Source organism: Canis lupus, chromosome 34, assembly GCF_003254725.2.
Source record: "Canis lupus dingo isolate Sandy chromosome 34, ASM325472v2, whole genome shotgun sequence".
Classification (NCBI taxonomy): Eukaryota; Metazoa; Chordata; class Mammalia; order Carnivora; family Canidae; genus Canis; species Canis lupus.
Genome location: NC_064276.1, coordinates 21,466,037 through 21,491,606, shown reverse-complemented (window position 1 = coordinate 21,491,606; position 25,570 = coordinate 21,466,037). Strand labels below are relative to the sequence as shown.

The 25,570-nt window shown below is 38.0% G+C and overlaps 1 protein-coding gene and 1 long non-coding RNA gene across 18 annotated transcripts in view; one reads left to right on the top strand and one right to left on the bottom strand.

Annotated features, from left to right (window-relative positions):
* The window catches only part of LOC125754296 (uncharacterized), a 70,722-nt gene extending 51,351 nt beyond the window's left edge, over positions 1–19,371 (top strand). For 13 of the 15 annotated variants that reach the window (XR_007408128.1, XR_007408133.1, XR_007408134.1 and 10 more), the window contains one exon: positions 2,061–4,868. This is a non-coding gene — a long non-coding RNA (uncharacterized LOC125754296). Of the gene's footprint in view, positions 1–2,060; positions 4,869–17,650 lie in introns of those variants that run through there. The other 2 variants (XR_007408136.1, XR_007408132.1) reach the window with 1 other exon arrangement.
* The window catches only part of TPRG1 (tumor protein p63 regulated 1), a 137,171-nt gene that overhangs the window by 56,744 nt on the left and 54,857 nt on the right, over positions 1–25,570 (bottom strand). For all 3 annotated transcript variants that reach the window (XM_035710400.2, XM_025425658.3, XM_035710401.2), the window contains one exon: positions 17,306–17,482. In XM_035710400.2, coding sequence (XP_035566293.1) covers positions 17,306–17,482 — 177 coding nt within the window. The remainder of the gene's footprint in view (positions 1–17,305; positions 17,483–25,570) is intronic.

The window sequence follows — 25,570 nt, the reverse complement described above, 5'->3', positions numbered from 1 at the left end:
CCCTACTCACAGAAACAGATTCCTTATATCCAATGAATACAGCTTAGATTATCCCAAACCAACTCATCAAGTTGCTATATCCACCAGAAAATAGGCCCTAGCTCTCCGTTAGTTTTCCACTGAATGACAGGCCTAGAGCTAAGTGAATGATTAACACTTCTTTCCTGTTCAACTTACAATGCAGACCTGTAGTCCTAACTGCCCCACTTGGTGACTCAGAAGCTTCTCAGGGAGTGGTTGTCTATGAGCATTTTGCAATCCCTTGAAGGATACACATAGAGTGTCATCTCCCTAATAAAATCACAGCTAATTGGAAAGTGAAAGGGAACTGATATATTTGGAGCCCCTATAACAGTGAGCAGCTTTGCACTGCTCAAGTATTCTCACTTAATCCTCACAACTCCATGAGGTGGGTGTTAGTAACCTCATTTTAGAGATAAGAACACTAGCCTGAGAAGAGTTATGTATCCAAGCCAGTAAGTGACAGATCTAGGATTGGGACCACGGTCTGTGGAATCCTGAACCATATGAACACTCTACCACATGAAACAGCCATCCCCATCATCACCAACCTGCGGGAGTTGGCAAGCTCCCTTCTCCTGTTCTATGGCTCTATTAGGAGGAGGTTTGGTTGTATATAACAGGAAAAATCCCAACTAATGATGAAAAGCACATTCTTTCTTGGTAAAAGAAGATCAGAGGTGGGTAGTGTAAGAATGGAAGGGAAGTTCCACTGAATCATTGGGAAGTCAGGCTCCTTCCAGCTTCCTCCTCTGCCATCCTTAGGTTTGATCCTTGGATCCATGGTCTGGGATGAGGGCTGGAGCATTACATCCACATTACAGGTAGAAAGAGGGGAAGGTGAGAAAGGAAGAGAGAAGAGTGTTTCCTTGCCTTTTGAGGAGTCTTCCCAGAAGGCCCTCTCATTTCTTCTGTTTACATGTCATTGACCAGAACTTGGTCAAATAGACATACTTAGCTTCAAGAGAGTCTATGAAATGTAACACTTCAGTTAGAGACATGGTTGCTGCCAATAACTTAGGAATTCCATCAGATGGAGAGAAAGGAGTATGTTACTGAGAACTGACATCATGACATTTGTATTTCGCAGACATCTCTCCTACTCTGAAGACTAATTTAAGGGTTTAAAGACAGAATGTTCAGGATTCTTTTTTTTTTTTTTTTTGAATGTTCAGGATTCTAATGCGGAAGGGAAAAGGTAAAAAAAGAAAATTGGGTCATTTTTATTCATGCTTAGAGATAATCTACAGATAAGGCAAAAATTGTTGCTTTTTGCCTTAGTGGACAGACCAGATGAGCCAACCATGTCAGCCTCATACTGGGATGCCACTCTTCAGAAGAGAGGACTCATTTGGCTTCCAGTGTCTCTACTCACACTGACAGCCATCTTAAAGATTTTATGACCCTAAGAACTACAAAGATTATGGCCTTCTCTACTTATATATAAATCACAATACAAACAACACAGAATCAAAAAGTAGAATATGGTCATGAATACTGAAATTAAAGTAGTTTCTTTCAAGCCGTGCAGACTTAAAATTTTGAGTAAGTACACCAGGATTAAACTCCTGTCATCATTTGGTGGCTGTACTTTGTTGCTGCCATATATCCAGTGCCTGTCTGCCTTTTGGGTAATCTAACGCTGTTGATAATTTTTCTTGGATTTCAGTTGTTCCCAGGCCTTCTTATCCTGGGTTGTATGGAGTGAAGAACTATGTCTATAAATAAGGATGCATTTAAGGAGAAAAGTACAGTTCCACTTTACCTTATTTACTGAGAGGGTATTTGGGGAAGAAAAAGATGAGAAGCCAGGCAGTTGCTACTCGGGAAAGACAACAGACTAGCCTCTGGTTCAATAACTTCTCACCTTACCTACACCTAATGGGAAGACTTTGCTTTCTAGGGCTTTTCGTTTTCTTTTCTTTTCTTTTTCTTTTTTAACACCCTCTTTGGTGAGGTAAACGCTCTGTTATATGGATAACCTAATATTCACACATATTTAAATGAAGACTAATTTAACCTGTTTCATACTTGACTAGGTGTTTTTAATAAAAAGAGAAATGAAGGATGACAATATGAAAATAGGAACCATGTAAGTGGGTCCGGGGACTGAATGAAGAAGAGCAGAGGGTGAAAGAGAGGAGAGAGAGAAGAATACATCTGCTGAAGCTGGAAAAAAGTGGATCAGATACCAACTGTGACCTATTTTCTCTTCACCTGTTCCATCCTTCCCATGGGTCAGCAAAATAGATGCACAGATGCTCATGTTCTGTCACCAAGGTTCAACTTTCCCAGAGCAAAACGCTGTCATTGGCCAGAGCATTTTTTGACTGCTGACAGTAAAGAAGTTATTATTTTCTCATTTCATGGAAGCAAAACCGGAAAAAATGTTACAAAATCTTGGTTAGTCACTGTCCCAAGAGATGGCAGAGACCCTAAAGATCATCTAATTCAACCCCTTTCATGTTACACATGGGTAAATTAAGGCTCTGAGAAGGGGAACAAGTATCTTTCAAGGACATACAGCAAACTGAAGACAGAATAGAGATGGAGAATTCAGACTTTTCTTTTTCCCAGAAACAGAGACTTCACGTTGCATTTCTAAGGAGTCACACTCTTAGCCAGAATTAATAAGAACAATGCTCTTCCTTTATTAGGGTGGATGAGCTAAAAAGAGCACAACCCCTCCCCCAGCCATGCTACACCCATGGCAATCACCTCCCAGTACCCTGCTGCCTCCATTTCTGAACCTCAAACACTACCTAAGAACTCAGGCGAACTTTACAGGTCTCTTGGTTTGGAGTAAAATGCCATAGTGTCAAGATGCACATCTGATTTTAATCCCCCAAATCTGTTTCCATCATCACTGATAAAGCCTTGTGTTTATATAACATCTTCCCCCAAGAAGCCCAGGGTGATTTATGAACATTATCTCATTACATAATAAGTAATTATCCTAAGAGATAAGTGGGCAATTTTATTCATTTTATACACTGAATCAGACCCATTTCCCAGCAGTCCAGAGACAGTCCTGCAGTTCAGGGCGAGGACTTCCAAACTAGTTTTAACCGGGAACCCCCTCACTCTCTAGTGAATGCCGACGCAAATGACAGATAAAAGCAGAATTACTCTAAGTCCTCTAAAATAACAGAGCTCATCCACATCTACACACAAAACTCGTCTCCCTGTTGGTGTCCTTCAGGCCCTTCAAAGCTAGCAGGCCATGCTGGGCTGCTTACAATTCTTCAGAGGTAACCAGTTTCTCCCCTCCTTTGCACAGATTCTTCTATCTGCCCGCAACACTCTCTCCATAACCTCCTTTACTTCGTCAATTCCTATTCACCCTTCAAATCCCAGTTCCAGAACCCCTTCCTCAGAGCAGCCTTCCTTGCTTTTCACTCTCTAATGTTAGGTTGAAATCACCTAATACATGCTGTGATATCCTTCATGTGATAGGCTACCTCTCAGATGGCCTCCAAAAATGTTTACTTCCTGATACACATGTCCCTGTGTGATAGCCTCCCGTGGAACATAAGCTGGATTAACCAACTGGCCTCCAATGAGAAGAGTGTGGCAGAGATAATCTCATAATGGTAATAGATGTCCTCTCTAAGATTAGGTTACTTAAAGATGGTGGCTTCCATCTTGCTCAACCTCTCTTGCTCTCTCTCTTTCCCTTGCTGCCTTTGAGAGAAGCCACCAGCCACGTTGTCAGTGGCCTTATGGAAAGGCTCACATGGCCGGAACTGATAACCTCTGGCCAACCACCAGCTGGGGACTGAGCCTGCTGACATGAATAAGCTTGAGAATCATTATCCCCCACTGAGCCTTGAGATGCCAAGACCCAAGTGATCTTGACTGAAACTTTAGAGAGATCCTGAATCAGAGGACCCAGCTAAGCCACACCCATACTTCTGACCCAGGAATAATAAATGTTTGTTATTTTACACTACTAAGTTTTGAGGTAAATCCGTACATGGCAATAGATAATTCACACACCCCATATATTTCTCCTTCAGAGCATATCACTGCTGTAATTTTCATCTTATCACCACGATTATTTGATTACTGTCTGATGGAGCAGTAACTATTTATCACAAAGGTATCACAGTGCCCAGCAGAGCAACTGGCAATGGCAAGTGCTCCACAAATATCAGTTACGTGAGTAGTTTATGCAAACATCGTCACATAGCTGGTCAGGCTCCCAGGGAATAAACATGAGGAACATCTTCCACCTGTGGGCTTATGGTCACCTTCTCCTTCTGCCACAGCAGGAAAATCCAATCCAGTCACCATGTGTCACAATCTACCCCAACTGAGCCTTCTCACCCATGCCCTTCTTTTGCCACTCACTGGCCTAGGTCAGGGCCTTGTCATTTCCCACTCTCCAGTAGAGAATCTCTCCCTTAACCAGCCCCTTTCTCCAGTTTCTGTTTCTCCCAAACCATCATTGCTGCCACCTTTACCTTCCTGGGCAGAATGTCAGTTGTTTCAGGCTCTTCCCCTCAAAAGTCCATTGCTTTACATGCTACTAGGACTAAAACCCCAAATTCCTTATTTATTATTGAAAGCCATTCAGAAGCTCCCATCATACTTTCCCAACAGCCAGGACCCAGCCCCATGGGAGACGTGGCATGATCTCACCAGTTGGGCATTCCCCTACTTAGGCCTGCTCCTCCCTACCTCTCTGCCTGAATTCTGCTCATCCTACAAAGACCTACTCAGATTTTAGCTCTTCCATTAGAATCCCCCATATTTCATAGTAGAAAGTCTTTCTCCTTTTCCTATGTTTACAACACTGTTGCTGTTGCACTGATGCATTAAACAAAGCCTGCTTAAAGCATGAATGCATATGTGTCTTCCTTCTTGTGAGCCTGTGAACATCCTGGGGACAGAGTCCATGTCTCGTCACTTTGTCATGCTCAATGCCTGCCACCTGGCCAGGGCTCAGGAAACACTCACTGAATGTAATTGATTTACTACTTGGAAAGAACATACCTTTAGGGGGCTGCCTTCTATTTGCAAAATCCTGCTGCGAGGGCAGATTATTAAATCAGTGTTTTTGTTTTGTTTTGTTTTGTTTTGTTTTGTTTGTTTTGTTTTGTTTTGTTTTGTTTTAAAGCAAAGACCACAAACCACCTCTGAAGCCAAGAAAAAGATGCGATTGGAGGGAAATAAATCGGTACCTTTAATCCTCCGCTGAGTTTGGAAAAACTACAAAATCCAGCTTCCACCAGATCATTTCTTTTTAATTAAAAGTTAGCCCGATTCTTCTAGAGCACTCAATTTTCTGGTCAGGTCAACAAAAAGTAACCAATACCTTTCACCCCTCATCCTCCGCCCCCACTCCTGGAGTTAGGCAACCCTTGGGGGCGGAATAGACTTCAGCTGTTTGCTCTGTGCTCATAATTAGATTGTCTAGACAGGAGATGTTGCTGGAGCAATAGGAAAATATTTTACAAGGTGTTCCGCAGAACCACACTTATAACAGTGATTAGAACGCACTGACAGACGCAGAGACAGCAGAATTGGCCTGGGCCACGAGCTGGTCTCACCCAGAGCAGAGCAGAGGCACTTTGAAGCTCTTGTCTGGGAAAAAAGATGCCCAATTAGAACTCTGGGGGCACAGAGCAGCTCACTGGCCTTTGGATCCAAAGGAGCACCGCTGAGCTGATGGAGTCATGTCTGGGATGCCCTCCTGCTGCCTTGCATGTGCTGATGCTACGTCAACGGGGGGGCTTCTAGCTCCTGCTTCCACAAGAATCTCTACAGACAGGATAGTGGCGGTGACCTCCGCAGGAAATTTCCCAAGCCTCCCTTCTGCAGCACGGCCTAGCCCTTATATTATGCCGAATGCAAATTTTAAACAGCCCTGAGAGATAAATGTGTGATGCCTACTCTTGCAGGAAGATATTTCTTGGCATGACCTTCCTGCTCAGCTTTTGTTGGCATATCAGTGTGACAGCAACAATATTTTCCAGCACAAAACCTCTTTAGAGACATTTTTCACAGGAGTAATTGATTAGGTAAAGTCATCCGGCCTTCGAAAATGAATGACTTTTGAAAACTCGCTATACCGACAGAGCACTCAGAAGCACAGAATTTCAACATCAAAAACACAAACAAATAAAAAACAAAACAAAACCCCCAAACCAAAACAAAACAAAAAACCCTTCTAGATTTTATCAGTGAGGAAAATGGGACTCCGTAAAGGGAGGAGACATATCGGGAAATTAGATCAGGACCCAGATCTCTGAATCCTAAACTCGTATCCTTCCACCAAACCTGCTAGAGAAGCAATAGGTTTGCTTCTACCCTACCCACAAGCCAAAGTGCTCACTCATATCAGATATTTTTCTGAGCATTTTAAACGTAGTATCTCATTTAATTCTCAACATATACCAATGAGATAGATACTATTACTCTCTTCCGTTTAAGGGGAAACAAATGAGGGGACAGAGGCTATTGTGGGACTTGCCCTATGTCACTCATAAGCAGATCTAGGATCAGTTCCTCAGGTAGCCTGGCTTCAGAATCTGCTCTCTAAGCTCTAGATTGTACTTTACCTCCCCATGACAGAGTTCAGACAAGAACAGAGGCAAAGAAATGGGGCTCATTTATCCTCAAAAATGACAATGCATTTGAAAACTAGTAGGAAACAGGTGCTTCACAAAGGGAGGATTTGAAATCAGAGGACCTCAAGTATCCAGCCCCACCACTATTTACATGATTACAGACAAGTCACTTGACCACTCAAAGTCACAGGTTCTTCATCATTAGCTCTTGTGGGCATATTAAAAAAAAAAAATGGGAGAGTTAACAAGCAAGTATGGATTTCTGGAATTCTGTGACAACTTATTTTATTTTAGCAGATTTCAAATTACAAAACACTCTCACATTCATCATTTAAATTGATAATGACCTATGAGTTAAGCCTGGTAAGGATTTTTATTATTGACATTTTATAGATTAGAAATAGAAAGCCAGTTTTAATCGAATTCAAGTGCATTTTCCAAATTTGAACAGTAAAAAAAAAAATCAATGTGGTTAAGACTAGTCATAGCTTTAACCTATGGCTAATCTCACAAAAGCCTAGTCTCTCTCCTCCACATTTTTAAAGATTTATTTGTTTATTTGAGAAAGAGAGAGAGAAAGAGAGGTAAGAGGTAGGAGCAGAGGGAGAAGGAGAGAGAAATCTTCAAGCAGATTCCTGGCTGTGTGCGGAGCCTGACATGGGGCTCGATCTCACAACCTTTAGATCATGACCTGAGCCAAAATCAAGAGTTGGATGCTTAACTGACTGAGCCACCCAGGTGCTTCTCTCCTCTACTTTTCTTAAAGATTACAGACACAACAGGGTTATGAAAATGGATTGTTAATTAAAATCTGAAAATAAATCCAATTATGATAGGAATAGGTGCAGGGTTCCTGTCTCAGATAAGAAATAATAACAAATGCTATGTAGTAGCAACTAGTTGCCCCTAGAGGGTAAACCAGACCTTTTACCCTTTCCTGCTTTTGACTCTGGCTAATGCTCTGATCCAAAGAGAACTGGCTATCATCTCACAAATACCTGATCCACAACCTCTAGTTGTCTCTTGCCATTACTCTCTCCTTCATAAGAAGCCAAAGAGCAAGCAGTGAATAAAACAAAACAACTTTGTTTTGTAAGCACCAGTATGTGGGATTTGCTGGCACATGTTCTGCTAAGTTCCAATAGTCCTCTTTGTGGCTTCTTAAGAGGAGCAGGGCTTCATTCACAGGAGAGATTATCTTCACCCAGAGGGGTAGAGAGGAGCAAAAGAGAAGAGACAGGATGAAAAAACACAGAAGTAGACAGAGAGAGAGAGAGAGAGAGAGGAAAGTAAAGCAAGGGCATGGGTGGGAAGGGAAGGGCGAAGGAGGGCAGAGAGAGAAAGAAGCCAATAAAATATTATTGATCCAAAAAAACACTGGGCAGGGAGTTGGAAGAATTGGTATTGGAACCCAGCTCTGATATTAAATAGCTGATGGTGCCCCAATCCCTGAACCTCTTTTGTTTTGTCTCATCTCTAAAATGTATGCACTCAGCCCTATTTATTCTTGGGGGTTGAAGGTCAAATGGCATAGTAGAGGTAAAAGCTCTTGGTAAACAAGGTCAACATTACCACCTACAGCCAGAGGATGCTAATGTTAAATCACTTCATTTTCTTATCACAAGGGAATTTGCTCTGTCTAAGCTTCCCTTTGGAATTGGCTTGTGATTATTCAGCAGCTGATTTTCCCTTGCCTCTTCTTTCTTCTCTGTTTGCTGCTGCCTGACCTCTGACCTTATAATGGTGACTTAATGCCCAACCAAGGAGGGCCAACTGACTTGGAAACAAAGACAGCAATCAAATCAACTTTTTTAGTTCCAGGTTAACAAAAGCTTTTATCTGGGAGAAAAATCAGAACTTGTTAACAGCTGATATCTATGAGGCATATTACAAAATGCTTTCAAGCTATCTCATTAGAAGCTTACAATAAGACTATTAATGAAGCGGAATGATGATTAATGTCACCTTTTGAGAGATGAGGAAACAAAGTTAACAGCTGCAAAATTGGGGCTGAAACCAAGGCCTCCATTCCTAGTCCAGAAATCTACTATGGAGGTTTGTTAGAAAACTGAACAGAATTTAGAACACCACCCCTTCCTCTCACTGTGTTCCTATTTCCTGGAGCCTGGGAACGACCTTTACATTTACCAACATTCCAGCTGCTGGCACAGGCTTTCTCTCCCTAACCCCAGAATGCAAATCTGGAGAAAGCCACACAAGTTAATTAGGAGGGCTGGAATTACATCAACTCTCTGTGGTAATAATTGGGTGCCTCGTGGGAAATAAAATAAAATATGCCATAAAAATGAAATTTGTCTGGTAAAACTAATGAAAGAAGGGAGATGAAAGATTAGAGAATGTGGGAATAGTATGAACGTGCAGATTTCTTATCTTTCAAAATGGAAGTTCCATATACACTATTTAAGATAACACATCAAGTGGAAATATATTAAGTAAGTAACTAAAAATGATTGGTTTAAGCATTTTTTTTTTTTGGTATAAGCATCTTTTTAAACAAATGATGGAGAAGTACAAAAAGAAGATGAAAGAAATGGGTTCTTCTTTGTTAATGTGAATGTGTTGTATTAGGAAGTCAATAGATAATAGTCAAAAAGGCTAGAATAAAAATATTGTGATAAATTACACTTATAGTCATTGGTTGAAAAAGACAGACTATAAACCTTCTTATTAAAAATACACTTGGGGCAACTAGGTGGCTCATATGGTTAAGCATCCAACTCTTGGTTTCAGCTCAGGTCATGATCTCAGGGTCAAAAGATTGAGCCCTGTGACAGGCTCTGTGCTCAGCATGGAGCCTGCTTGGGATTCTCTCTCTCTCCCTCTCCCTCCTCCTATGTCCCTTCCCCTTCTCATGCCTGCTCTCTGTCTCTCTTTCTCTCTTTCTCAAAAAAATAAATATTTTTAAAAAAGAAAAAATATACTCAATGAAAAGCAAAGGAAACTCAGAAAATATGGTAATATATTTAGAATAATATAATAATACAAAAATTAAGAAGGCAGACAAAGATCATCACTGTCGTATCACTTTATGAAAATGGGTTCATCTTACCAGTTTAAAGAAAAGATCTCCATGTTAGATCACAAAGTAAAATTCAATTACATGCTATATATAAAAACACATGAAAAACAAAGAGACTTACATTTTTGGGTTTTAAAAAAGATTTTATTTATTTATTTATTTATTTATTTATTTATTTGACAGAGAGAAAGAGCACAAGTAGGCATTGCAGCAGGCAGAGGGAGGGGGAGTAGTAGGCTCCCTGCTAAGCAGAGATTTCAATGCACCCTTGAATCAGGACCTGAGCCAAAGGCAGATGCTCAACCACTGAGCCACCCAGGTCCCCCACAAAAAACACTTCCAAGACTTGCAATGAATATTCAATGGAATATTAAATTATAATATAATTATTACAAGTGGATTTATGCCTTGTATATACAAAAATGTTTCAATATTAAGAAATGTATGACCTAACTCATGATATTAATTATCTCTAAGGAGAAAAATATACATATTTCCAAAGATGCTTTCTATAAAAGCATTTATAGAAATTCAGCATCTAGACATAAATACCTAGCAGACTAGCCCTTCTGAAGATAACAATTAGAAATTCTGCACAAAATACCAAAAAAAAAAAAAAAAAAAAAATCCAAAGCCCGTCTTCTTCCCATAAAAATTCTACTTATGGCTTTAGAGAGTATATTAAGGGAGTTTCCCCAATGCCAGTAGGAATGAATTTGAAAGTTGTTGAAATTTTGAAATTCCAAAGTTGGAATTATCAGGAAGAACTTTAATTACTGTACTTATGCTAAGTCAGATAAAGAAAAATATATTCATAAAGAAATGAAATATATCAACTCTTTTAAGAGAAATGGAAAATATAAAAGAGAAATAAATGGATGTTTTAAAACAGAAAGAACAAAAACAAAAAAAAATAAATAAAACAGAAAGAACAATTGAAATAAAAAAAAATACTTGATAGACAATAGCAGAATGGAATGACAAAGGGAAATGTCAGTAAATGTGAGGTTGCATCAATAGAAATTACCAGTCTGAAGATGTGATAGAGAAGAGACTGGAAAAAAATAGAGACTCAGATATCTGTGGATAATCCAAAATTTCTATTATGGAATTATGTCACCTTTTGAGAGATGAGGAATTATACATATAATTTAAATATCAGAAGAAGAAAAAAAACACAGAGAATAGGATAAAAACGTTTTAAAAAGTTACCCCAAATTTTCCAAATTTGTTGAAAGACATAAATTTTAAATGCAAGAAGCTCAGGGAATGCCAAACAAGATTAAACAAACATACACGTGTGCACAGACACACCTAAGCACATCACAGTCAAACTTCTGAAAACTAAAGATAAAGGTAACATGTGAAAGCAGATAGAGAATACACAGTTCATATAACTGTGAACTTCTCTTCAGAAATTATGGAGGCTAGAAGGCAGTGGAACAACATCTTGTGAATACTGAAAGAAAAAAAATGCCAAGTCAGAATTCTCTGATTAGAAAAAATATTCTTCAAGAATGAGGGCTAGGGGCGCCTGGGTGGCTCAGGTGATTAAGCATCTGCCTTCGGCTCAAGTCATGATCCCAGGGTCCTGGGATCAAGCCCCGCATCAGCTCCCTGCTCAGAGGGGAGTCTGCTTCTCCCTCTCCCTCTGCCCATCCCCTGCCCACCTTGTTCATGCTTGCTCTGTCACTCTCTCAAATAAATAAATAAAATCTTTTAAAAAAATGAGGGCCAAATAAAGATGTTTTGAAAATATATATCACCAGGGATGCCTGGGTGGTTCAGTAATGAGCATTTGCTTTAGGCTCAGGGAGTGATCCCAGCGTCCTGGGATCAAGTCCCACATTGGGCTCCCTGCATGGAACCTATTTCTCCTCCCTCTCCCTGCATGGAGCCTATTTCTCCTCCCTCTAAATCTTCTGGAACAAATGAAGAGTATCAGAAATGAAAACATCTATTTAAATATAAAATACAATTATATATCATAGCTTCTTTGAAATACATATAATTCTTCTTTTTAAAAGATGTTATTTATTTCTTTGAGAGGCAAGAGAGAGTATAAGTTGGGGGGAGGAGCAGAGGGAGAGGGAAAAGCAGACTCCCCACTGAGTAGGGAGCCTGACACAGGGCTAGATCCCAGGATCCTGAGATCACGACCTGAGCCGAAGGCAGATGCGTAACTGACTGAGCCACAAATGTGCCCCACATACAACTTTTTGAAGCAAAGTTTATAATGTTATTGTATGGGGTTTAAATGCACATAAAAGGAATATGCATGACAACTGCAAGAGAAAAGGTCAGTGAAGAGGAGGTGTGCCACATGTATATTATGTATGTATGTATGTAGGTAGGTAGGTAGGTATATATTTAATGTATATTATGATGTTTTGACATATTAAGGAAGCTTTTCTGTCTGGGGAGAGACTGCCCTTCTTGGGATTAGTCAATTCTTAGAGATGGCAAAGAGTCCAACTCCAACATACCATTGATATGAACATAAAACAACTCAGGGCCATACATCTTCTATCTGGTCCATACACCCCATGAGGCAGTATTTTTCTGCCTTCATGAACCCAGGGTCAGGTAGTGAGAAACGATGGATTACTCTTGTGGCTTAAAGTTCACCCAAATTATTAAAACTAGCTAAACTCACATTGATGTAATGTAATGCCTTGCTTTTCCTGTGGAAACTCCAGTAAAGGCCATAGTCTAAGTTCTCTTGCAGCTCCTGCCTTTTCACCCTCCTAACCAACACTGGTGACTTCCCCTGTGGCCCTATATAGAATATATACCCCCTATCTTGGATCTGTGAGTATAATAAACTTCTTTCCTTTTTTTTTTTTTTTTTTTTTTTTTTTAACTTCTTTCTTTTAAGCCTCCTTCTCATTTTCTCCTGTGGCCACACTGACTTTATCATACCACATCTAACATTTACATTCCTAGAACAATATGTTTACAAGGTTTCTGTTTGAAGTGTAGCATTACAGTGTTAACTCTGAGTAGACTGTGAAAAGTTAAATACTTATAAATCCTTCAGCAATAGTTCTCAGTACGGAGTGATTTCGCCCTTAGGGTACATTTGGCAATGTCTGGGGGACATTTTTTGATTGTCATAACAGAAGTAGGGTGCTACTGGCATCTAGTGGGTATAAGCCAGAGTTGCTGCTAAACATCCTACAATGCACAGAACAGCTTCCCACACCAAACAATTGTCCTGCCCAAAATGTAAATAGTGCTGATGTTGAGAAACGCTGCCTGAAGCAACTATAAAATTACATAAAATGTTACAGCTCAAGAGCCAACAGAAATATTAAAATTAGATTATGAAGAATATCTAAATAATTAAAAAGAAGGTTGAAAAGAGAATAAAAACTAGAAAGGGGAAACAGAAAACAAAGAATAGGTGGAATCAACTTCAATCAAATTAAAATTGTATAAAATGTAAAGGGACTAAACACTCCAATTAAAAGGCAGAGATTATCAGAATGGATTAAAACTAGGACTCAATTATGTGATCTCCTTAAGAAATTTAGTTTGAATACAAAGACATGTAAATGGATTAAAAAATATTTACTGTGCAAAAAATTAAGTATAAAAATGATAGAGTGGATATAATAATACTAAATATAAAAATAAATTTCAAAACATAGAATGTTGCCAGAGATAAAGAAGAACAAACATCTCATAATGAAAAAAGCTCAGCTTTTCAGGAAGACATATTAATCACAAATGTATATGTACATAATAACAGACCCTCAAATACATGAACCAAAGAATAATGAAATTAGATGCAACAAGAAAACCCCACAATGATAGTAGATTTTAACATTCACTTCTCAATAACCAAATAGTTTAAAAAAATCAGTAAAAATACAGATAACCTAAAGAATACTGTCAAATATAACGAACTGATATAAAAAACTACATACAATTTTTTTCCAATGAACATGATACATTCACAAAGAGTACTATCATCCAGTCAATAAAACAACTCTCAATATATTTACAAAGATTAAAATTAAGCCTGTATGTTCTCTAAATTAAAATTAAATAATATTAAAATCTCAAGAAACCTTCAAACATTTGGAAATTAGCTAATACAAATTCTAAAGGATTCCAAGATGATATCACAAGGAAATTAGCCAACACAAATTCTAAAGGTTTCAAAGATGAAATCACAAGCAAAATTAAAGACTACCTCTTGCTGAATGATAATAGAAGCACAACATATCAAAATCTATGAGATGCAGTAAAGACAGTCCTAAGAAGAAAATTTATAGCTTTAAATATTTGTATCAGAAAAGAAGAAATGCCTAAAGTTGATGCCCTTGGGTTTCAAATTCAGAAGCTAAAAAAAAAAGAAAAAGTAAAGCAAAAGTAAGTAGGAGAATGGAAAAAAATTAAAGAACAGAAATCAACAACATAAACATCAGATAGCGAAAATTAACGAAGTGAAAACCATGTTCTGGTAAAAAAAAAAAAAAAAAAAAGAAAAAAAAACATGAAAAACTTGAAAGGTCTATTGACAGAGAAAACACAGAGAACCAAACAAAATCAGGAAAGAAAAGGGGTATCACTAACTATCTTATAGCTATTAATGGGGTAATAATGGAATATTATGAACAAATTTACACTTTCAAATACAACAATATAAATAGATGTAACAAATGCCTTGAAAAATACAATGTACCAAAATTAACACTAAATCAAAGAATTTTGAAGTAATTTTATAAAACAAATTAACTTTGTTATCAAAAACTATCTCACAAAGAAATCTCCAGCCCAGAAGATTTCTTCTGTAAATTCATTCTATCAAACATTCAAGGAAGAGATGACATCACTCATATACAAAATCTTTCAGAAAATAAAAGAGGAGGGAACACTCTCCAACTAAATTTATGAGGCCAGCATAACCCAAATACCAAAACCCGGTGAAGACATTGCAAATGTGAAATAATAGACCAATATCTCTCAGGAACACAGACACAAAACTCCTTAATAAAATATTAGCACATCATACCCAACAATGTGTAAAAAGAACAAAACATTATGACTAAATGCATTTATCTTAAGGATGCAAGGTTGATGTAATGTTTGAGAATCCTAATAAAAAATAGGATTTAAAAAATAAGATTTTTTAATTAAGCAAACGGACAGAAAAATAAATATGCATAAATAAACATAAATTCTTTAAAAATTCTTTTAAAAAAAGGAGGATTAACTCTATCAGATATTAAAACAAAATAAAAGATTATAATAATGGAATCCACTTTGTACTTTAATGAACAGATAAATGGAATGGTGATTCCAGAAATAAAGACAAATACACATGGTAAAAGATATATATAAAGAGAAAAAGATGGAGTATTGAATAAATGATTCTGAGAAATTTGACCTGCCATTTTGGTAAAAAATAAAGCTGATTGCATATCTTTTTCCTCACTTAAGGTAAATTCTAGATGAAATGCAAATTTAACTATCTAAAAAATAAAATCATAAAAATACTAGAAAACTGGGAGTATATTTTATAATTTCAATGTGGAGAAAGCCTTCCTCAAAAAGAAATAAATTTAAAAAGTTTATTTGAAAGACTGATAAATTTGACAAACTAAAATTCAAAAAAAAAGTAAAAAAGAAATAGCATTATAAAGTTAGAGATATGACAAACTGAGAAAAATATTTGTAAAAATATAAGGCAGGAAAGGGGACAAATTCTCTTATATAGAACAAGCTCTTAGAAATCAATAAGAAAAAAAATCAATATCCCAATAGGAAAAAAAATGGGTCATGGTCATAAATAGGCAGTTCACAGAAAAATAAATAAAATGGCTTTCTAACATAAGAAAAACATCTTCAGCTTCCTTCAAGTTCTAGCAATGGAGATTAAAACAAAAATGAGATGTTTTCTTTATCTCACTGGCAAAGTAAAAAAAAGATTCATAATGTGCCATGTTGGTGAAGGTATATGGAAAAAGATATTCGTATACTTTGTATAAAGTCCAAATAATATACTCTATAATATAATATGTTTATAATACTATATATAGAGTTAATTGGAGTCACCTTTGTTGAAGGCAATCTGGCAATATCTATGAGTTGAAATTCATATGACTTTTGACCTAATAATTCCAATTACAGAAATCTACATTATAGATACATTTTTACATCTGTGCCAAGTACCATATACAAGAATACTTATAGCAATTTTTTTTTACTTATAGCAATATTGTTTGTAGTAGCAAAAGTAAAAATAAATATCCATTAATGAGAGTCTGGATAAATAGATTAGCTTTCAAATAAAATATTCTGCATCATTAAAAAGACTGAGGTTGATCTATAGACGATTATATAATAAAATCTCCGAGGTTTATCATTGGGTAAAATATCTTGAGGCAGAGCAGTTTATGACATATGTTCTCACTGGGTAAAATACTTTATGATAAATATGCATGTGCAGATACATAGTTATAAATATGTATAAACAGACATAAACACATATAAAGACTTTAGATTCTTGTATATTTGTAAACTATTACTTTAAAACAACAACAAGTAATTATTGACTATTACCCTAAAGAGATACTGCTTGAGAACTGAGAGTCTAGGGTAGGAGAGAGATTTCCTGAAAAGAAACATTTTATGATGTTTAAAAATATGTTTATAATTGCTTGTATTATTGAAAATCCACCAGTTCAAAAAGTCAGCAAACAAAATCAATTTGTCACATCTTGCATCCATGGAAAGTAAATTAAAAAACAGATCTTTAATATGGTTTGCTTTTCTGTAAAGAAACCAACCACTTGCTTGAACTTTGCTTTTTTCAACATTGTGGAAAGATGTTTCTGCACTTACTATGTGCCAGGCCCAAGGCCAGGTGTTTAATAAATAAAACTAAATAAACAAAAAATGTATTTGCCCTCAAGGAGTTCACCATTCAATGGGAGAAGCTCATATTCAAAGGCTCAGAGGAAGACTGCTCTCCTTCTGGCTTAGATCTAAAATATTTAGTAAAGACAGTTCCTTCCAAGACAATAATAAGAGCTTAGTTCAGCAACCCTTCCCTGTAGATCTCACCAGGTATCTTGGTGAATGTCAACATCTCTGAGATAGCTGATGTCATCTCCACTAAGCTTCCAGGGAAGACCTCAAAGAGACTTCTTTTAATAAGAGCTATTAACCATCATAGATTCTTGTCCATTCATCTTTACAGAATAATTTCAATTTCCAAGGGCATTACACTTTTTCTCACCTCCACTCCTTTGGCTGTGCTCTTCCTTCAGCTTGGAATGTTAAACTTTTGTTCTTCTTTGGCTACTCCTATCCAACGTCAAATATATTCAAGTCCTTCTCCCAGAAAGCCTCTCTGATTCTCTGCCACACCAATTAAATTGAGGATCTTTCCTCCACACTCCTCCAGCTCTTTCCACCTTACGCCCAACCATCTTTTTTCTCATGTTCTCATATTAAAGCACAAATTTACTTAAAGTCGTATCTCTGGTGTCTGATGTAAAGTAGAAACTCAAGAATTGATTAATTCAACCATGGAGTTCACTTTTCTCCCCTGAGTCCACCCAGCTTACCATACTAAACTGAACTTTGTGATTGACTTCCCTACATGGCATGCTCCCATTGAACCACTTTTCCAAATCTAAGGCATCACACTCACTTGTCCAGTGATATCCCGGGGAAGGCAAACTTGCCCAGGCAGATTCGGTAGACAGAGCTCAGGGGAATCCGTTGCAACTGCACACAGCTGAGCATGATAAAGTCATATTTACAGATCCAGAGAGTCTTGTCTGTGACCAGCAAAATCCTCTCCTTCTCATTGTTCCAGTGGTCTATTCTGTAGGAATCATCATGGAGAAAAATGGTTAATGGCATGGTCTTTCCAAGTTAAAGATTATGGCACTCAATGAAAACATCTCTACTAACACAGAAAATAGGGAGGTTTGATCACCTCAGAAGAGGGGTTGACCAATATCTAATGCCATCCTCTCTCTCTTTCTCTCAGTCCAGCCCTATGATCAAGGGAGGAGGGAAGATGGAAGATTACAGAAAAAGTTATTGCAGAGATGAGTACCCATGAAGTGATCCATGAGGGGAATGACAAGTTTTTATCATGTTGGCAGTCACCTGATTTCTGTTCCATCACATGTTCCCTGTTCACTAGAAAAACTTCATCTTGTTCCAAGGACACCAAAACATCTGTTTTTTATACCCCAATTCTTACCATAAACTTTACTCACTACATACTAGTTAATTCTAATCCCCAAAAGTTGTGTTGCTGAGTGGGGGTAGAATGGAGACAAACACAGATGCACTGACCCCAAAGCCATCACTATATCTGCCCATCCTATCATTTCCTTCTGGTAGAAACACAGTCAAACAAGTGAAGTGGTATTCTTATGAGACAAAGACAAAGTAGACACTAGATAAGTGTTTGCTAAATTGATTTGATTTGGCCTTGAAAGCCTTTCAGTGTATGCATGGAAAATTCTGACTCCAACAGAATCTCCACCAGAGAAAACAAGAAGAAATCCAAACAGTGGTGTCTGATTAGAGAAAAGTGAGTGTGGTCTGTAAATCCTCTCACCCATGGCACTTTTGCTGTCTATCTCCTATAGCCTTTAGGATATAGTACTCATGACTTTTATTAGAATTATTTCAGTACATGATTTGTTTTCCCTAAGAGACTTGAAGAGGATGATCTGTGACTGATCCATACCTTAATCCTCAATACACAGAATCAGTCTAATATAAAGATAGAATGGGTATCCCATTCCCATTCATTCTCACATAGTAACCACAGTTCTATTTTAAAAATACAAACAGAATGACATCATTCCCCTGTTTATTTTATTAAATAGCGTCTCTCTAATCTTAGGAAAAAATCCAAGTTACCTATGGACTACAGCATTATCTCATAGCAGGCTAAGAACCCTAATTGTCCAAATCATAGTTCAAATGCCTCATTTAAAGAGGATTTTTTCAGCTTCTATATACACTTGGCCCTCTATCATGTTCTTTGAAAGCATCCTGATCCTTCTTTTTTTGTGGACCTATTGCTTTTTGTAAGAAGGAATGATATGTAAAATATTTAGAAGTAAGTACCATGTAGACACTGACTGATCAGAATGGACACCAAAAATAGAGGGGAGGACAATGGCAGTCATTGCAAGCTCAGCATTGTGTGTGTTTGAGTGTGCATGTGTGTGTGTATTCCATGAAGGCAGAAACTGTGTCTGTTGGGTTACTCATTCTACACAGCTCCTGTCAAATAGCCTACACTAAATAAATATCTGTTGAGTGAATAAATGATTGCTAATCAAAATTTTTGGAGGTTATTGGGCTGGATGAGGGCAGGAGTGAAAACTTCCAGTTCTATAACCTACTAACTCTGTAAACTGCCTTTGGCTCATGCTCCTTATTTGTGAAATGGAGACAATACTAGCACATCTCCTAAATTTGGGGAGAGGATTAAAGGAAATTATTCTCTATCAGTGCTCTACAAATCAGCTGTTATTATCACTGGCAGAGACCTAATCCACTAAGGAATTTTGGGCAACCCAAATATATACCATTCCTCAGTATAGCATAATCTAAACACAGACAGGCAAGACTTAAATCAGACAGCCAGGACTTAAATCAGTGCAAGGAATAGGAGGACATATGAAAGAGAGAAAAAAAATGGATGAAAGAGAAGAGAGAAGCAGAAAATGGAAAAATAAGAAGGTTGGGATCCTTGATGGAGGCCCTATTGTATGGTGGTCATGATGTGGTTGGTATACGTATTAGCTCTGCATCCCCACAACTCTTTGAAGAAAATCACACCCGAAGTCAGTCAACTAGAATAAGATAGTAGAGTCAGTGGTGTAGAGTCTGAGAGATGTTTAAATCCTGGTTCTACGGTGTTCATCCACTCCAACGCTGCCATACTCAACTCCTGATCCACTGAGAAAAGGAAAGAATTCTAGATAATCTGTTTAACACTCTCAGTCTTAGTCAGAAAGAGACCGGGGACTCTGAAATGTCTTATCAGATATCTACATAAATTTCTCTAAATAGCTTGCATCTACTTAGCAGCAAGTTAAAAGCTGCTGCCTAATAAACCAGACTTGGTTTTAGTCTAAAAAAACCACAGCTTTTGGTTGAATGGTTTTACTGAAAATGTCAGCACTCCATAATGAGATTTATTTTAAAAGGTAAAGGATTTGGGAAAAAAAGAGAATTCTTTTTAGGAACACAGAGTGCTCTGCTGTGACACAGATTCTGCATAATTCACATGTCGGGAAAGTCTGAATTCAAGTAAACACACAGGTTTATAAATAGTTTGGGGCCACATCTCTAGCTCCTGGGTGGTATACGTATTTATTTAGACTTCAATCACACCTTTTTTCCCCAAATAACTCATGGAAATAACATTGAATTCATATTCCCAATATTAACATAATTGAAGTTGGGTTGGCAACAATATCCACAACAAATATAGGGGTGGGAGTAACAGTAACATATTGTGGAGATTTACAAAGTCCTTGGATGTTGATGACCCTATTAATCCTCACAACAACCCTTTGGACTAGATGTTATGTCTCTGCCTTTAAAGACAAGGTAGAGACACAAAACCTAGTCATGGTATTGGCTTTCTTTCCAGTACCATCCACCTCCAAATAGAGGGTCCTTCAGTGTGGTATGAGAATGTGGTAAAACCCACTTCTGGAAGGAGTTGATGTGATGATATATACCACTCCTGGGACTGTTCTCTCTGGAAAACCTTTCCCCTGAGAAAACACACATCACTGTACCTTTCAAAACTTGTCCTCTTCCAGAGTTCCCTATCCTGGAAAAGAACTCTCCTTCCACCCACTTATGCAAGCCAGAGACTTAGGAGGGAGTCATTCTGGACTCTCTCTTTTCCTCACCTCACCTGCCGGGTCCTAAACATTTGACTCTCACATTATTTCTCAACACCACCCACTTCTCTCCATCTTGACCTTCACCATCTTGACCCAGTCTTCCCTCACCTCTTGCTTAGACTATTTCAATCACCTCCTTACTAGGGTTGAGCTACTAGTCACCTAGACCCAGGTTACCTACATCTGTTCTTTCCCTCATAACCTCTCCACCATACTGCAATGAAGGGAACCTACTGAAAAAAACAAATCTGACCCCATCTCTTCACTTTGGCTTCAAACATTCAACAGTTCCCCAGAGGTCTAACAAGAAATGAAAGAAGTTCTTCACCCGGTCTAAGACACCATCCGTAGTCAGGCCCTACCTATTTCTTCAATTTCATCCCAGGCCCAGTCTCTCCACTCATTCTTCTTGATCTTTCGGTTTCTTGTATTCACCAAGCCCACTCCTACTGAAGGGATTTTGCATATGCTGCTTCATCCTGAGGTTCTTCATCTCACAGCTATAGTGCTGAGCTCAATTACTCCTTACTCAGGCAAGCTTGTCCAGACCTCTGTGACTACTTCTGTTCTTTCTAATGTACACTTACATAACACCACACACTTCTCCTTCGCAGTACTTACCCCAGATGCAATTTTACAGTTATTTCTATGATGACCTAATTAACGTCTGCCTCCGCTCCTCTACTGTAAACTCCACAGTCAGTTCTTTACATTGTGTCTCCAAAGTCTCATGTGTCCAAAAAATATTTCTGAAATGAATTAGCAAAGAATGAACAATCTTTGTGCTATGCAAGCCATATGCCTTGGCTCACACTGTTTGGGAATCCTATCCTCACGTTTACACGTTGAAATACTCCCCCATAAAATAGCACAGTTTCAAAAACTAATCAGTAACATTGGGAAAATGTTCATGCTATAAAAGTCAGAAAAGAGCAGGATACAAGATGGTACCTTCAGTGTACTTCCAACTTTGTGACAACAAATCCATAGATCAAAATGGTAACCCTGATTATATCTGAGTGTTGGGATTTCAAATGACTTTCATTTCTTCTTATGCTTTCATTAGCCAGAGCTTAACTTCTTTTTGCAATGAACATATACTATTTTTATGATAAAGAGATTTTTCTTAGATAATAAATCTCATCTATCCTTCAAGTCCCCAGTTAAAATGCTACCTATTTCGTGGAGACTCACCCTCACCATTCTCCAGCCCACCCCTGCAAGGTAGGTGTAATCTTTCTTTGCATTAAATATCTACAAGATTTTTATCAGATGTGCCTCGGTTGTCACAGTCTGCTCTATATTACAGTGATGTCTATCTCCATAATGTCCTCTTGTTACCCCATATTTGATGAGAGACCTTCTAGTGTAGAGAGGTGTTTTAGTCCTGTCTGGGTCCCCTTACTAGGCCCAACACAGAGCCGAGAGAGATCATGGTCTCAGCCAATGAGCAGAGCATGAAAAACTAAAACTAAGATTCATCATCTTAGTTGTGAGATCCAGTCTCTCTTGGCAGAGGATCTGCCACATGTCCTCTTGTCACTACCATTCCTCAGCACTAGCTTCCATGTCTCTATTTGATGAAGAAAGGCCTGGACACCCCAGTATAAAAGGGAATCGAGGAACTCCGGGAGATGTGTGGTTTCCTGGGATGACAACAGTTTTGCCAGCAGAGGGCAACAGCGAACCAGCAATGACAGGCGACCGGTCAAAGCAAGTTTCCAGGCCTCCACCCAGTTACTCAAACCATCCCAGATGCTTTTCCAGTGGCCCTAGGCCTACACCTAACAATACTTTCAGTTGCTCTTTTAAGGCGGTGTCAAATCAATTTGTGGTTTAGAGATGATTTTCCTCCAAAAATATGTTTTTTTCTAACATTATTCCACCACACTCACATGCACGTGTGTGTGCATGTGCACACACAAACACACACACCATTCAGTAGAAACATCTTCCCTAATACTGAAGAGAGCGACTATACCTGGTTTACAAATCCACCTTCCTTTGTGTGCCCCTCCAGCCTCTTAGCATAGCCCAGACCTTAAAAGAGGAAGACAGTTTCTTGGCTGGCCAGAAATCGGCAACCCAGGAGGAAAACACTGAATCATTCATTCCACACATATTCCCTGAGCACCCACTGGGTTCCAGGCCCTGAAGAGAATCCAATTTGGGTTTGCTCTTGAAACATAAACAGATGAAAAATGCATGGCATTGAAGCAAAGCAATTTCCCTCCCCCTGAGTTAAGTGAAGTCTTAAAAAACCTTTAGCTAAATAATCCACATTAAATTCTTTCAATCATTTCGTTATTCTTTCCTGGGGCCTCTCCAATTTGTTTAAAATAGGGGACCCTCCAAGTAAACACAGTATTCTAATAAAAACCGAATGCCCACAAACCTTCTCTGTTCTCAGATCCCCTGACCTGACTTCCTGTGGTTCAGTTTTCTCCCCAGTACCTCATGGAGCCAGGCATGTTCCAAGCTCTGTGGTAGCTACTGGGAATAGTGAGAAGAGTATTCTGCTCTTAAGGAATACACAATCCTCTAAGATGTGACACAAACTCATGTAAAGAAGAGCTAATATGACACCCGAAGATGTGATGAGGTTTTATAATTTTAACACAAGTCCACAGACTCAGGTCTCCAGATTCCCAGCCCACTGTCCACAGGGCTGAGAAAAAGGAACCCTAGGCATCCATCGATCTGATGCCCTTGAAGAAGGTTCTTTTATCAACACTGCATTTCCTGCTGTTAGGTATAAGATCTCAGTGTTATAAAAAGCACAAGTTGCCAAGCGTGAACGATTCTTTGGAATGAATATACACTAAAAGTTTTCAGAAGTATTAATTGTTTAAAAAGATTTTATTAATGAGAGACAGACAGAGACATAGGCAGAGGGAGAAGCAGGCTCCCTGCAGGGAGCCTGATGCGGGACTCGATCCCAGCATCCCATTTTTTTTCTCATCTATAAGCACTTTAATTTTTGTATTGTCTTATTTGGCATGATTTCTAATTCAGCACATTCAAATGGGAAAGAACATAGAAGCAAATACATTGTGCTGCCCCTCGGAGATCTCATTTTCCTGAGTCATTAAAATCCAAGCAGCTTCCATTACTAGCTAGTTTCAGGAACAAGAGTAACTTAGGTCAAGATCTTTTATTTATCATTCTTAATCCCTTTTAATAATTTTACTATGAATGTTTCCCTAAATAGTATGTAGTATTACTTTATGAGATTGATCCATGTTAACACATGTAACTCTGGACTCATATAGACTGCTTTCAAAACTGGTATAACTATTTTCAGGAGAAATTTAATAAATTCTAGTAAAATTCAAGATTTGTAATCCTACAACCCAGGAATTCTTCCTCCTGAGAATTATACTTAGCCTAGAAAATTTTCTATTTTTAAATATGAGTACAAGGAGACATGTACAATAATGCATCACATTGGTGGTGTTTGTAAGCAACTAGAAACTGTCTAAATATCAACCCATAGAGGGAAGGATAAATATATTTTGGTATATTTATCAAATGGAACAGTACATTACACTGAAAATAAAATTCAGACCACATCTGAATATGGTGCAGCAGCTTCTGACAAGATTTACATTAGCACCTAAAACCCAGTATTTATATCATAATCTTTTATCAAATGATTCATAGGTTATATTTTAATCAATTATTCAATTTAGAGAGAACACATCATTATTCTAATCATGTTTTGTATGCAGCTCCTCCTTTATCTTACAAAAGCCATGACCTGAGCCTAAGGCACACACTCAACCACTGAGCCACCCAGATGCCCCAGTATTAATTTTTTTAATACCTTCTTATTGTATACCATTGTAGGACAGACAAAGTGTCCCCATAAAACACAGACAGGATAGACCTGGAAACATTCATTCACGTATCCACAAAGACCATTTATTTTCCTGAGCAAGAGAAATCTTCTCTTGGAGTTTCATATTGTTCTAGTTCATCAAAGAAAAGACAACGATCAATTTTTCCCTCAGAGAACAAAGAAATTTTGGGGTTCTAAAAAATATAATAAAACTATAAACAGTTTTATTTAAATAAGTATACATATATGTAATTTATATGTGTGTATGTATGTGTGTACATATATATGTATATACCCACCAGTTCTGAAGCTTCTGAGATCTACATGCACAAATGAATAATTCTGGCATGTATTTTTCTTAAGTTATAACCAAAGCCTTCATTCATTGGGGGTCTTCTCTGGATCAGCTACTGTGCCAGATATTATACAAATATTATCTCTTTTAATCTTCATCAAACAATCCTGATGAGCACAGGTGAAGAAACAGAGACTTGGGGAAGCATAACAGACTAAATGTTTCTTCCCGTCAAAATTCCTATGTCGAAGCCCTAACTTTCAAAATGATGGTACTAAGTGGTGAGGTGACTGGGAGGTGATTAGGTGTAGATGATGTCATGGGCATGGAGCTCCCACAATGAGATGACTGCCCTTATAAGAGGAAGAGACAGGAGAACCGCCTCCGCCTGGGATGTGAGGATGCAATGAGAAGGCAGGAATAGAGACCTCGCTGAGAACTAAATCTGTGGGCATCTTGATCTTAGACTTCCCAGCCTCCAGAACTGTGAGAAATAAATGTCTGTTGCTTAATCCACCAAGTCTATGGGCATTTTGTTTTAGTGACCTAAGCTGATTAATATAGGAAGCTAACTTGTTCCACATAACATAGCCAGGATTCATCCGAGGTATGTTTCACTTTAGACACTTATGCTCTCCTCTTTACCAAACCACCATTCATTAAAAAGGCAATGAAATCTCTTCATGTAATCAATTAATTCTGCTGAGTGCCTGGATGCTTGATGCTTGAACAACATAGATTTGAACTGTGTGAGTCTACTTGCATGCAGATTTTTTCCAGTAAATATAGTATAGTACTGTAAATATATTTTTATTTTCTTAATAACATTTTCTTTCCTCTAGCTTACTTTATTGTAAGAAAACAGCATATAATACATATAAA